Below are 15298 nucleotides of genomic sequence, written 5' to 3'. Positions count from 1 at the left end.
ACACAAAACCAATGGATGAACCTGGGTAAAGAGTGTTAGTATAAACAAGTATTGTTTATACTATTTGTCTTCTTGCAACTTTTCTGTAAGTTTGAAATTATTCCTCAATATTAAGTTAAACATTTTTTTAATCTTGGTCAAATAAATGATTGTTTTTCAAATGAATATTTTTTATTTTACGTCCTTTCTTTTCCTGTTCTCTCTCTTACTTCTTTTCTTCCTTTTTTGTGTCCCTTCTTTTAGAAGTCCAAGGCTTGCGAGAAGGTCATTTCCGTGGGTCAAACGGTCATCACGAAGCATCGGAACACCCGGTATTACAGTTGCAGAGTGATGGCTGTGACATCACAGACCTTCTATGAGGTCATGTTTGATGATGGCTCGTTCAGCAGAGACACATTTCCTGAGGATATCGTGGTAAGTAGGCTTCCTTGAGTGCCTGCTACTCAGAGTAATTAGAAAAAAAAACAAAGTAGCTGAGCCCTTCAGAATTTTTCTTTTGGCTTTTTGAGTAGCTCATTCACTTGGTTCATAGACTTTATCATTCTAAATAATATCCAGGTGAACTGAGACTGATCTTCCCAGATTCTTTTCATTGAGTGAGAAATGTTATTTGGCCAAGAAAAAAGGGAGCAGCCCTCACGACCTAATCACCTTTTAAAGGCCCACCTGTTAATACTATCAGATTGGCAACACCTGAATTTTGGATGCGACCTATTCAAACCATAGCAGATATGAATCCACCTATTCTTTTCTGTTACAGGATGTGAACAGATTTGAATTCTTTTCTGACTTCTTTTTCTTTATGCTTAACTAGAGAAGGTGGCTTTGATTAATCTGACTCGACAATGTATTTAAATCTTTGGATATTCCACATGGGAGTAACAAAAGTCACACCTAAGAAAGGCTGTGGCATTTAATGAGTTTCGTTACTGTGGCGGAGACTAGAACTCTCTGTGTGTCTGCACGCGTGCGTGTGTGTGTATCTGGCTGTCTTGTTGGTCTGTCTCCATCTCCTCCTTCCTCTGTCCCCTCAGCAAACACCTTGGGGCTCATTCTGAGGAACTAGTGAACGTGTGGCAGGGTAATGACTGACTTTGTTTCAGGGCTTGCTTTCTAGCAGGGTGTTTTCACAAGAAGAGCACTTTCCACAGAGGGTTTTTTTGACATCGAAATCAAATCCCGTGACTGAGAGGAGAGTGAGTTAGTCTGGTGCTGATCCTGTTATCCCTTCTCCTTTCGGGGGGTGTGTGAGTTTGGGGAGCTGACCCTTAATAATGTAGTCATCACTTCTGCCTCGTTCTGGGTCTCTGTTGATGCTTTGCTTTTGTATTTGGAAAGATATTTTCAGCAACTCTTTAATAGTCATAATTGTGTATTATGTGCACTTGAAAATTAAATGTAACCTTTTGAGATTGCTGAAGACAGTTTCTAGGATTTTGGTCTCCAGGAGTTGAAAGAACATTGATTCTGTTAATTTTGTTATACTTACCTCTCTCTATGCTGGTAAGAATGACAAGTATATAAAGAAAAGTGACCTTATTTGAAAGATTTTAAAGCAAATGAATGTAAATTATTTTAAAATCCCAGAAGAGTGAATTGTGTTTCTTACCAGGGTTCTAGCTGGAGCTTCCCTTTACTGCATTGCCATTGTTATTCATAAACAGCATCCCTTAGGTGACATACTCTCCTTGTTAGAATTAGTTCAAGCACTCAATCTACATTCACTGAATACCTGCTGTGTGTCACTTAATTACCACACTAGGTGCTGGAAACATAAAGAGAAAGAAGATGTAATCCTTGCTCAGTCTTGGTGGGAGGTAGGCTGGTAAATGGAAGCTTTCTGTACCGTGGACCCATGTCTAGAACCCATGTGGTTCTGTACTTGAACTACAAGCAATCTACCACCTGTTGAGGCTGGAAGAATGAGTAACACTTGATGACATTTACCATGTTCCAGGCACTGCTCCAAGAACTGGAACCATGAACTCAGTTCATCCTCATAACCCTACACACTAGGCACTATAATTTTTCACATTTTGCTGTTGAGGAAACTGAGGCACAACATGGCGAATAATTGTCTCAAGGTCACACATAATTAAGAAGTTTCAGAAACGCTATTTGATTACATGTAATCCATCTCTAGAACTTCCACTCTTAACCCTGGGGAAGAAAGGACATTTAAAGCAATAGGAGAAGGGATATGCAGGAGCAAGAAAGGCATGAAAAGCCATTGGTAGAATGAGGCCCCTGGACTTTCCCCAGCCCTGTGCAGGCTCCATAGTTGTTTCAGAATTAGCCTTCTCTTGTGAAGACTGTGAATGTTGAGCTGGCAAAAGACAGAAGACCTTTTGGTGAGGAACACTGTGGTGGTGGGATGAAAGACTTCTGGGCACTAATTTCAAAACCTGAGCACAGTTAAACAGGTAAAACAGGTCTTTAGCCATGATAGGAATTAATGAACCCTAGATTCTCTTTTACATCACAGGCCTATACACACCATGCCACTTTGAGGCTTTCCTGGGATGTCTTTACGTTGGAGAAGAATGTCTGTGATCCTGTAATGTTTGAAATCCTGCAAGTCTTTCCTTTGACACCCCCCATTTCCTCCCTCTGTGAACCAGAACAAATATGATTTTAAGTACACTTGAGTGTTGTGAGAAGAACACAGAAGCTAACCCGTAGAAGAGTTTTCTGGAGCGCATGCCATTTAAATCAACGAGAATGAAAAAGCAAAACTCTTTACAGCTTGGTTAGCTGTCACTTAGCATTTTTGATAAGGATTTGAGGCTTAGCAGCAGTTGCGTATGCCCATGTGGCCACAACTGTTGCCCTGGAAGGGGGCAGGTAGCATGGAGTGGCATGAATTCACATAGATTGGAAAGGACGCATCTATTTAAATGTGGGTGAATAGTAATGTCTTTTTTTTTCTTTTTTCTTTTTTGAGACAGGGCCTCATTTTGTCACCTAGGCTGGAGGGCAGTGGTGTGATCACAGCTCACTGCAGCCTTGCGCACCTGGGCTCCAGTAATCCTCCCGCCTCAGCCTCTTGAGTAGCTGGGACCACAGCCATGTGCCACCACGCCTGGCTAATTTTTTTTTTTTTTTAATTTTTTTGTAGAGATGGTGTCGAACTGTGTTGCCCAGGCTAGTCTCAAACTCTTGCGCTCAAGTGATCCTCCCGCCTTGGCATCCTAAAGTGCTGGGATTACAGGTGTGAGCCACTGCCATTGGTCTAATAACTTCTTTAGAAAAAAAACAAAACAAAAACCAAATTCATCTTTGTGCAGGTCTTCTCTGTTTTTGCTGATCTTTCCTCCCTCTGTGCTCCCCACTGCCAGATCCTAATCTCTTGTCTTCCTGGCTCCCCGTTCCAGGCTCCTAGTAGGAATAATTCAATCGTGTTGTGTTTCAAGTTCCATATACTTTCTAACAGTGTCACCGTTGTTAGCTGCTGTAGCCTCATCCCTCTCTTACCTTGGTGATGAATGAGGCTTCCTCAGCTCACTATTGCTGACTCTGTAGGGGAAGTTTTTTTTCCCCTTATAATAGTGTATTAGGCAGGGTTCTCCAGAGAAGCAGAACCAATAGGACATACACTTGTAGAAAGAGATGATAAGGAATTGGCTCTGTGATTACGGAAGCTGAGAAGTTCCAAAATATTTTTGTAGAGATGGGGTCTCACCTTGTTGTCCAGGCTGGTCTTGAACTCCTGGGCTCAACTTAATCTTCTGCCTCAGCCTCCCAAAGTGCTGGGATTACAGGCATGAGCCACGGTGCCCAGCCCCACACACCATTATTTAAGCCATGGGGTTTAATTGCTAAGATCATCCCACTTCCACTTTTGATAAGTCATCTACATCAGAACTGTTGTCTGGGAGATGGGGACCCTGCTCAGTACTATAATGGAAAGTTTCATCAGGACATTAAAAGAAAATGTAATCAGGTTTGTTTCTGTCTCAGTATCTTGAAGATCATGGCAGAATAATTATATGGTGAAAACGCTATCTACATTTCACATTCCTCAGAGAAATCTTGTTTTCATTAGGTGATATACCTGTAGCATGAGCAACTGGTGGTAGAAAATGATGTTTTTCTTCTGTTTGTCCAAAAACTCTCTAATCCACACAATGTGCATATCAGGTGTGCGTGCCACTGGGAAGAATTATTCATCAAATTATTCATCAAATGTAATGTGACCCCAATGTTACTGGCTACTGAAGAACTAGTTCTCTAAGCCTCAGGTACTCATTAACTAGAACTGCTTTAAGGGTACAGTGCAATTTCAGTTTCCTATGAAAATCAAATTTAGGATATCAAGTTTAATCATCCGAAGCTATTTATCTATGTATGACACAAATAGAGTCCCTTATGGAGCCTGATGCTTTAGTAAAGAAAGTTACATACCCATATTTATAGAGTTGATGATTACAAATCATTTCATAAACCCAACAGATGAGAATCCTTTAATGCAGGCTGGCCTATCCATGTTTGAGAATAAATTTGGCAGGCGTTAAAAATGCTTATGTTAGGGTTATGTGACTGGAGAGAGCATTTGGTGCAGTAAGGAGAAATGCTCTTTGAACTATCAGGAAATGTCTTTCCCTACCTAGGTACTTTATTTCTGTGCTAGCCAGAAAAAATGTCCAAAAAATTCTCTCTCAACAATGCACCTGCAAAATGTGTGTATCAGCCCAGTTAAACTCCACATGCAATCTGTAGCTGTCAAGGGAAGTAATAGAAGATGTATTACTACACACCTCCATCTGTCAGTCTATGAAATTGGGACACACTTCTGATGAATTTTTTTACCTTCCACTATTTTGATGGGAATGAAAGTTGCCCACCTGAAAGTACTCATGAGCATAAAGATTCCAGGGCCTCTGTTAGCCTCTGCCAAAACCTGGGATCCTCTAGCATGCCCCTGTTTACAGTAGAGTGATGACTGCTTCCTTTCCTCTGAACTTTGAGCTCACTTTGAGGGAGGAGAATGGTACAGTGGACACTTGAGTTCTCACTTAACATTCACCACTGGGCGTGAGAAGAGAAACAGGACCATTTAGAAATTTGATAGCAGGAGTCCATCACTGGAATTTCCATGAGGACTGGCTACATTTTTCAGCTTTGGTTGAAATGTGAAAGAAGCGTGAAAACAATAGTCTTCAAGATTCTGGGGGTGAGTAGTTAAGGCCTTTAGTTTTGAGGGCTGTACAATGCAAACTGAGGTTCTTGCAGCCAGTGTTTTTTTCTCACATAAATGCAGTTTTCTTAAACTTTCCAGCCCCGGTTTTTTTCCCCTACTAATTTGAAAGGAGCAAATAAACTAAATGCCTGACATATAGTAGGAAAAGTCCAATTTTTTAGAATATTAACTTTAGTATGTAGAACTTTTTTTTTCTTTTTCCTTCCCATCTAGTTTATACTAACCTTTTCTGGTCTTGAAATTTGGAGTTAGAAGATGTGTCCTCAGAACTTCATGCCTACTTGTCAGATTAGATGAGAACCTAATTGTGAGGTTTTGCTGAGTCCATTTATCATTCCCACTTGCTATAAGTGGGACTTTTAGAGTTTGTAATAGCCTAGTTCCCTACATTTATGCTTATGTTTTCTGAGTGTATTGTTTCAGTGTTATTTCAGTGGCTTTCCGTAACAAACCGTGCTCCAGAGTAAGTTCACACTCATTTCACAGACGTGATACTTGCCAAGTCACACAAAACCTCCTCAAAGTACATGGTGACAGAGATAGGTCCTGATTGCAGGTTAGTCCCCTTATTCCATTGCTTATTGCCTTAGAAGGTCTGCTGTTTGTGGCATAGTGCAGCTGAGGTAGAAGACGCTGTGTCTGCTCTAAGGGAAAACACAGATCCAGTAGGACATGGGGTAAAAAGCGTTTCCGTGTTGAGCCCTGCATAAGCCCTCGCTTGGTAAGCATAGGTGTAGGAGAGATCTGGGTATTCCAGAGGCAAAAAAAATATCCAAGTGGGTTTGAGAAACTAGAACAGAGTTGTTCCCAGAAATGTTCTCTACTGTGGGATCCCGGGAAACATTGTTGGATCCCTCTTGCCTCCTAGATTTTGAGGTGTCGTAGATTTTCAGGTCAGGTAGCCATGCATATATGGCATTGGCAGATACCCCTTGTCAGTGAGCTCACCTCAGCTTTGGAAGCCCTGTCCCATCCCAGACCATTTGTGTTATGTGTGCTCCAGAGGGATGCCCTTCTCCTCTTCCCTCTCCCCCTCTCTGCCAGGCAGTTCTGGTTCTTTTGGAATCAATGGACATTTGCCAGAGAAGGCTTTGGAAACTTTCTTTGGTTTAGAGGTCTGCAGGCATGGCCCACATGGCCTTTCACTGTTCAGGGTTCTCTCGCTTTTCTGTCTTGACTGTGGAGTTGGGAATCCGTGAGATGAAAGGCTTCACCAAATTCCAGTTAATTTTTACTTCCAAGGGAAACCTTTTATACATGTAAAAGAGTATCTAAATTTACTTTTCTAAATGTTTAAATTTATCTGACAAATTTTATTTATAAATCTAATATTTGCATAAAAAAACAAACTCATTTGTTCCTTGATTAATGTTCATATAATGCATAAATCAAATCCTAACCATGTTATGTTTATGTAGCCAAATTTCCTTGGACATTTTAACTATGATTATAAATTTAATATGTACATTTCTCACAAATGTCACAATTTTTCTAGGCATTTAATGCCCATAACTTTAATAAATCAGACATTAGTTAGTTTGAATTCTCCCATTTCAGACATCTTCAAAAACAGTATGTAAACCAGTATAATATTTACAAAACACAGATGCACCTTTATAAACACAATTTACGTAAGATTGATAGATAAGTAGATAGACTTTGCCCAATCAAGGGGAAGCAATATTACCATATTGGCTAGGAGTCTACTAAGAAAAAATAATCGTAGAATCTGAAGGCCATTTTAGAGGCATAGAATCTGGTTATGCCTTTGAAGAATAAACCTGCAGTTATTGGGCACGGGCTCCTAATTAAGGTTAGGTTTCATTGGATTCATCAACTCTGTAAACCTTGTACTTTTCACTGGGGTCCTGTCTAGTCTTACAAGTTTCATGAACTGTCTGTTAAGTCCGTGGAGGTGGTACTTTCCAGGTCCTAGAATTTTATTTCCTTTTATGTAACTCATATGACTTTTTACATTAAAGCCTTGGACATAGGAATGAAATGTTGAAGCCTTTACTCAAGTTGCAGTTGCATCTTGTTCCTTTTTTCTATGAATTGTGTATATCTCACTGACCACAATTCTGTAGGCATCATAGCGACAGTTTCCACTCATCACTGGGGATCCTCTGGAGAAAGTATATCATTGCCCTGATGTCCCATGCAGGAGATTCACTAGTTGCCACAAAGACAGACTGACAGTTATGTTTTTCTTCAAATATATACCTCCCTCACTTGAGGGTATTTCTCTTATTTTCTCTTTTGGTAATTATCTCAAGGTGACTGGCATTGGGAACTTATTCCCAAAGGACAGGTTCCTGGCACTTCCTTCCCACTTTTTTCTTTCCAGGAGAGACTCAGGTATAGCATTTCGTCTTCAACCCAACAGAATCAAAATAACTACCTTGACCTTGAGGGCAGTGTTATTAATTTCCAGGACTTCGTCATCTTTTGTCAGTGCTGAATATTCATGGGTGAGCCTGCTTAAACCCATGGGCAGTAGGCACCATGAGCCTAATCCACTCCACGTTTGGGAGTATCCAGTGATGTTGTCCGTTCTGGCTATGTGTTGAACACTGTGTTAGGCATCATAGGGGATTCAAAGATGTGTAAACACAGGTGCAGGTGGAGTGACGTGGGTGTTCTGGAGGCAAAATACAATACCCAAGGAAGTTTGAAAGACTAAGAAAAAAGCCATTCCCACAAACTTTTTCAGCTATGGGATCTTGGGAAGCAATTTTGGATCTTCGTTGGTGCCTATATTTTGAGGTGCTCTGGAGTTCTGGGTCAAGTGGCCAAGACAGTGGCAGACACCTCTTATCAGTGAGCCTATCTCAGCTTTGGGAAGTCACATCCCATCCCAGCCCACTGATGTATTATGCTGCTCCACATTGATGCACTTATAGTCCCTCACCCCCACCAGGAGGTGATCTGAAATATTTTACAAGAAAAACACCCAGTGGAGGTTGTTGACAGTAAAATCGGGGAACGAAGCAACTGTGATGGGCCACAGTGTTTAAAGAAGTCACATTGAGGAAGAGAGATGTCAGCTGGGTTACTGACTTAGAAGAGTTTTTTGTGTATTCTAGATACAAGTCCTTTTTCAGATGCTTTGCAATGTTTACTCCCTGTCTGCATAATGTCCCATTTTATAGTATGAATATAACACATTTTGTTTATCCATTCACCAGTTGATGGACATTTGGGTTATTTCCTGTTTGGGGCTATTATAAATAATTCTGCCATGAAATTTGCTTTCAAGGCTTTGTATGGACATGTGTTTTCATTTCTCTTGGGTAAAGACCTAGGGGTGTAAGTGTGTGTTCGACTTTATAGGAAACTGCCAAACGGTTTTCCAAAGTGGCTGTGCCATTTTTTCTTCCCACCAGCAACATTTGAGGTTATAGTTTCTCCACATCCTCACCAACACCTGTGTTGTCAGTCTTTTGGACAATAACCATTGTAGTGGATGTATAGTGTTATTTCACGGTATTGTAATTTATATTTCCCTAGTGACTAAGGCTTTGAGCATCTTTTCAAGTGCTTATTAGCCATTCATCTGTCTTCTATGATGAAAAGCCTATTCAAACCAGTAATATATTTTACATTTTATTGCGTTTTCTTATATTGAGTTGTGGGAATTTTTTAAATAGTCTGTACATATTCTTTATCAGATCTTTGATTTATAAACACTTTCTCCTAGTTCGTGTCTTGTTTTGTCACTTTCTTAATAGTGTATGAAGAGCAAAAGTTATACATTTTGATGAAGCCCAATTTGTCGACTTTTTCCTAATGGATCATGTGTTTTAAAATTTGAGTTCATGAAGTTTCATGTCCTTTCCAGGTAAAGAATATTTTTTCCTCAGAGCTCTAGCAGGCAGCTCCAGGGAAAACTCAAGCCTTCAATGTTTTAGCTTTCTTGTGAGATTTATTTATTTTTTAAATAAATCAGAAACCTATATATATGTAAACTTTCTTTAAACAAGGAGATCTCTGGCCCTGAAAAACTTTGAAACCACTGGTTCAGGTGAAGTGGATCGTTACCTGCTATTTCACTGCCATGAGAGTGAGAAGTCTGTCATGAGAGAGGGTTAAGGGAAACAGGGCATTGGCGCACCTGCTGGTCCCTGTGTCAGCCTGAGAGCAGGACTGTTGGGAAATGTCGCCAGTGGTCTTGACAGGCTTACCCATGAATATTCAGCACCAAATTATGAATATCCATGACATCAACTCTAAATGTTAGGGTAGGGCTGAATCAACTTCCATTTAATACAAAATATAAACATTATGCAAATTCTTTGTTCCTTCTAATAACTAACATGGCCAGATGTCACTATCACTTCACATCATAATATCAGATTGTCACCATTCATTATTGACCCTTCAATTACTCTTTAAATGAAAATGGTACATTAGCTGCCTATGATGCAAAGTTTTACACTTTTAAATCGTTTCTTGCTCTAATTTTATTTTTATCTCAAATCTAGATACCATGACTGAATGTAGTATAATCAGGTTGCTATATGCACGTTTCAGAAATGTCTGAAATTTTCCAGAGCTGACCTTTCCTGTAGCGCATTTGTAAGCACAGCTTTCTGCATACAATTTCTGAAATACATGGCGAATGGCAAGAGCCTCCTGAGGCGAGTAATCAACAGGGAGCTGCCTGTTTACAAGCCATTATCTTTCACCTCTCTCCAACCCCAGGTACTAACACCCCAGGATATAGCACATAAATTGGTGACACATCCCAGAAGATATGAGGCCCATAAATCAATGAAGAGTTTATGTTCCTTTTCGACCATGGGATTTAAATTATTTTGGCAGTAGAGTGAACTTAGATTCTTATGCAATAGATATATCCAGAAGAAGTCAGTACTATCTACTTATTGATGAGCGACATTGCCTTCATTTTATTATTTCCTTTTTGTACCTTATTTAAAAGAAGTTAGTTAATTTTCATGGGTGAGAAAAAACCAGTAATAAATCTTGCCTTTTGCATTATTAAATAAATTATAATTTTGAGGTCAGAGTATGTGGGCAAACGAAGAGGAATGATAGAATAAAAGGTAGAGAGAATGGAGTGAGTGTATTTTTGTTCTTCAGTTTCTAATGTTTCTCACAGAGAGTGTTCTATGCTAAGATGTGAGTGAAAAACTTAGAAGCTATTGCCTGCTATAATGCTTGTTGGTTGTGTGTGTTTCTGCAAATCAATTTCCCTCTATCATCTAATTTTTTGCTCTTTATAAAATGGAGGATATATTTGAAAGTCTTCTGTGCTTTAGATGTTTTATCCAATACCATTATAGAATTTTATATTTGTATAATGTTTAATTTCTTCTAAAGGTTAAAATAGTACAATATGTTGAACAATGTTGTCTGCATGATTTTCAGATCAAAGTAGATTTTTCCATGAGTAATTAAAGCTGGTGTGATCTGTGCCTGAAAAAATCTCTTTTGGGCCAGGCACGGTGGCTCACACCGGAAATCCCACCACTTTGGGGCACCAAAGCAGGAGGATTATTTGAGTCCAGGAGTTTGAGACCAACCTGGGCAACATAAAAAGACCTCCTCTTTACAAAAAAATTTTAAAAAATTTAGCCAGGCATGGTGACATGTACCTGTAGTCCTAGCTCCTTGGGAGGCTGAGGCAGGAGGAATCCTTAAGCCCAGGAAGTTTGAGGTTACAGTGAGCTATGATCACACCATTGCATTCCTGCCTGGGTGACAGAGCCAAACCCTGTCTCTAAAAAAAATAAAAGATGCCTTTTGTAGATTTATGACTAACAACTCAGCAAAAAGGGAAGGGGTAGTTAAATTATGCATACTTCCAGTAGCATAGTTATATTTGTAGGTTAAGTTTTTAAAACATGCTAGATCTTCACTCTTTCTAGCCTTTAATTAATAATTTAGGCCAGGCGCAGTGGCTGACACCTGGAATCCCAGCACCTTGGGAGTTCGAGTCAGGCAGATGGCTTGAGCTCAAGAGTTTGATACCAGCCTGGGCAACATGGCAAAAACCCATCTCTACAAAAAAATTTCAAAAATTAGCCAGGCATGGTGGTATGCATCTTTAGTCCCAGGTACTCAGGAGGCTGAGGTGGGAGGATCACTTGAGCCTGGGAGGCGGAGGTTGCAATGAGCTGAGATTCTGCCACTGCTCTCCATCCTGGGTGACAGGACCAGACCCTGTCTTAAAACAAAACAAAAAAATAAATAATCTGACCCAACGATTGCTTTATGTGTTATATTATCATTCTTTTCCCCTGAGTAACAGATAATATTGAATCATCTAAAGCAGCTTCTTTAATTTACACCATAAAAGAAAGTGGCACAAAACAAGCCAGGCTTTAGTCCTTATGTTCTAAGCAGCCAACACCTGAAGTCATGTTGAAATACAGACTGTAAGAGAGCTATTGAAAGAATGTGGATGTGAGTGCCATTGATATTAAGTGAGATTCTAAAATTATATATACATGTATATATTTTAAAGATTGTCTAATCACACTATAACCCTTAGACCAGGCTGCAAATGGCCACACACTAGACCCTATAACTTTTCCTAATTTGTTCCCTACATGAATTTTGAAATAATTTATGTATCGCATATGAATTTAATATTTTCCTTACAGTTTTTAAATGTATTTCAATACTAGTAAAACCTTTTTTCTATATTATTTATGCTGGAACTTTATCTCATATCGTTATGAAAGCAGTGGTAGTTGTCTGTATGAGTCTGCAGCAACCTCAATTCTTGCTGCCTCAGAAGAAATAATTTGACTCGGGGCATAAGGCAGAAGGAGAGACTGAGGCAAGTTTTAGAGCAGGAGTTAAAGTTCATTAAAAAGCTTTAGAGCAGTAATGAAAGGAAGGAAAGGACACTTGGAAGAGGGCCAAGCAGGCGACTTGAGAGACCACGTGCGCAGCCTCACCTCTTGACTTGGGATCTTATACGCTGACATACTTCTGGGGCATTGCATTCCTTCTCGCCACTCCTGAGATCTTATCCAGAAGCTGCTGCTCACCAGTTTCAGGTGCTTCCCATGTATTGGGAGCCATCCTTTCCCTGGTGCCAGCTGTGACCAATTATTAGTTTAGCGAGACAGTTAACAACCTGACCATCACCTGATGGTCGCCCTACACTCCTGGTGTATGTGGCAGGGGCTGAGGAGGCCTCTTCCACCCTGCCCATACCTCACTGGCTACGTACTGTAACAACTAGTTGTGTTTCTACAGGGCTTTATGTTGGTTTGGCTTTTTTGTTGTTGGGTTTTTTTGTTTTTGTTTTTTGTTTTGCATGAAATTAGAAGGGCAAAAATCTAACCAGTGTCTAAGAGTAGGTTCCCTCCAGGAGAAATCTAATGAGGATGAGGAAATAGTATGTGTGGTGCTCAAGTCGTCTTTCTTCTTAGAGTTGGGGACTCATAAAGATGGGGAAGGCTAATGCTCCCCATGAAGGCCCTTCTTTTGGTAGATGGGGAATTCCTGCAGGGCTGGCCTTGATAAGCCACATCTGGGTACCTGCATATGGTCATACATGGATTCTCTAGTCAAGAAATACCTTATCCTTCCATGATGGTAGTCTTATGCCCCCAAGTTTTCTTATAGTGAGCACCTACTACATGCCACACATCATGCTGGGTTCTGGGAAAATGATAGAAGTAAAATTGGAATGGTTTTTGATCTCATGGAATTTACAATCTAGTGGGAGAGAGTGTCATATGCAGCATGTATAAAAGATGTGCTTCAAATTGAGAGAAGTCCTGGGATGACAGGAATATGATCCAGTAAGAGCATGTAACTAGAAATAAATATCTTATCTAGATGGGTGATCAGTGCGACGTGAGTGAAGATCTGTAAGGTGAGTTCACTAAACACAGGGCAGAGGGAAGGCAAGTGCAGCTGCTGGAGGAGGTAAATCATGAGCCTGGAGAAGAAGGAAAGGGCCAGACTGGGTGGGGCCTTGAGGGCCATCTTATAGGGTTGGGGTTTTATTCTAAAAGCAGGAGGAAGCCCCCTTGGACTATCTTGAGCAGAAGTCAAAGAGATTTGTTATGAAGTGGGTTTTTTTGGCTATAGTGAAAAAGAATTAGAAAGTCCACAGGGGTGTCCAAAGAAGAGAATACAGTCATGGGTTCTTAGTTTCTATTTCTGGTTAGGCCAGTAGAGCCCCTTTCTCATCCCTCTTTTCCCGTTATCACTAGAGAGAAACTAAAAAGGATGGCTTCAGGCTGCTAAAATACAGACTATAAGAGACTATAAAAGCCTAAAAACAAAACACAACAACAACAACAAAATAAGGTGGGTTGGACAAGCTTGCCTGAATACTGGGAAGCCAGTTAGGAGAATGTTGCAGTAAATCAGAGGAGAAATGATGGTAATTTGGACTAATTTAGGATCTGAAATACATTTAGAAGGTAAAATCAAGAGTACCAGGTGATGGATTGATAATGGGGGCCAAGGAAGAAAGATGTGTCAAATATAACTCCCAGGGTTCTGGCTTGCTCAGCCAAATGGAAGGTGATACCTGTCATTGAGATAGGGAACTTCGGAAGAAGCCCAGACTTCCAGGCCCAAGATTATGAGTTCAGACTTGGTCGTGTTGGAGTTTCTTCCCTTCTGCTTTGTTTTATACACCTAGAGCAGTTACCATAATTTAGGGCCATTCCAAGCCCCCTGGTTTGCAAAGCATAGTTTTTGTTGTTACTAGGTTTTTTCTTCTTTTTCTTTTTCTTTTACATAGAGTGTAAGGGATGCTGAGTGAAAAGTCCCATGCCTCAATGTGAGAAGAGACATCTCATGTTTTAGAAGTGACATGACCAGGCACTTCATCTCTAAATGGATATGTCAGCACACACACATAAACCCCATTAACTAACTCTCACCCATTTGATAAAATAGTCATTTTGCCCAAGAAATTCTTCAGTATGAAAATATGGCCACCAAAATTGATGCGTTATATTTATCCTTTATGGGGCTTCCATCTTGACACACAAACATTTAAATTGAGCATTTATTCCTCTTGAATTTGGCTGTTTTAAAAAATAAATAAATAAATTGAGCATATGATCACACATATGTAGACTTGGCCTCACTATATAGCTGATTCTAACATCTCTTAATCCTTAGCTCTCTTCAGTACTCATTTTTGTGGTTTTGTTTTCAACCCTTTATTCTGTGAGTGTAGCCTTGTGTGCTCTACCCTGGAACTTTTAATCCCCCTGTTTCCTTTTTAAAATTTTCATAGAGATGGGGTCTTTCACTATCAAAGCTGTTCTGGAACTCCTAAAGCAATCCTCCCATTTTGGCCTCCCAAAATGCTGGGATTACAGGTGTGAGCCACTACACCCAGCCTAGTTTCCCTTTCTATTCAGTAGCTTTGCCTCCGCTCCCCTGGGCTCCCTCATCATGAACCAGTGTAGAGGCTGATGCATCTGCTGTGTTGCCCTGAGAAGAGCCGTCATTTTCTGAAGGAGATGGACCACATGACCTACAGAGTCTTGAACATCTCTCATTTGAGATTCATTTACCTTTTTTAAAGGGAAAGAATGACTAACTTTGGTAGATAAAATGTGTGTGGTTAGTGGTAATAATAATTAGCAACTAAATATTAGCAACTAATATTTAACAATTGTAGCTGTACGATGTTTTGCATAACTTTACCCATGGCTGGGTAAAGTCCAAGAAATACAGAAGGATTTAAGATGAAAAGTACATTCCTGCACCTCCCACATCTGGAAATCACCATCTCACCTGCTTCTCATGTATCCTCCCAGGATTTTAAAAATGCTCATACAGGCTGTGTGTGTGTGTGTGTGTGTACACACAATGTATTCATTTGAATGCACCTGGCGTCATATTAACATGCCAAAAGCTAGGAATTACATCCTGTATGTTGTTAATGTCATAGTTACTGTTAATTGGATGATGTTTAAAGTTTGCAAGCAGGCCCATCTCCTTTTATCCTTTATCTTCCTCTACCTCCTTACCTACTTGTTTTGTCACTGAATTCACACTCCCTCCCCTCCCAGCTTAATCTATAAAAGCTAGTCTCAGCTGTTCCAACACCGGCATGGCTTATACTGACCCCACTTTCAGATG

The 15298-nt window shown here is 40.1% G+C and overlaps 1 protein-coding gene across 9 annotated transcripts in view; it reads left to right on the top strand.

Annotated features, from left to right (window-relative positions):
* The window catches only part of KDM4C (lysine demethylase 4C), a 421337-nt gene that overhangs the window by 374232 nt on the left and 31807 nt on the right, over positions 1 to 15298 (top strand). For all 9 annotated transcript variants that reach the window (XM_063609188.1, XM_055294283.2, XM_063609187.1 and 6 more), the window contains one exon: positions 244 to 414. In XM_063609188.1, coding sequence (XP_063465258.1) covers positions 244 to 414 — 171 coding nt within the window. The remainder of the gene's footprint in view (positions 1 to 243; positions 415 to 15298) is intronic.

This window comes from Symphalangus syndactylus, chromosome 9, assembly GCF_028878055.3.
Source record: "Symphalangus syndactylus isolate Jambi chromosome 9, NHGRI_mSymSyn1-v2.1_pri, whole genome shotgun sequence".
In the NCBI taxonomy this organism is placed as follows: Eukaryota; Metazoa; Chordata; class Mammalia; order Primates; family Hylobatidae; genus Symphalangus; species Symphalangus syndactylus.
This window is presented reverse-complemented; position numbering and strand designations above follow the sequence as displayed.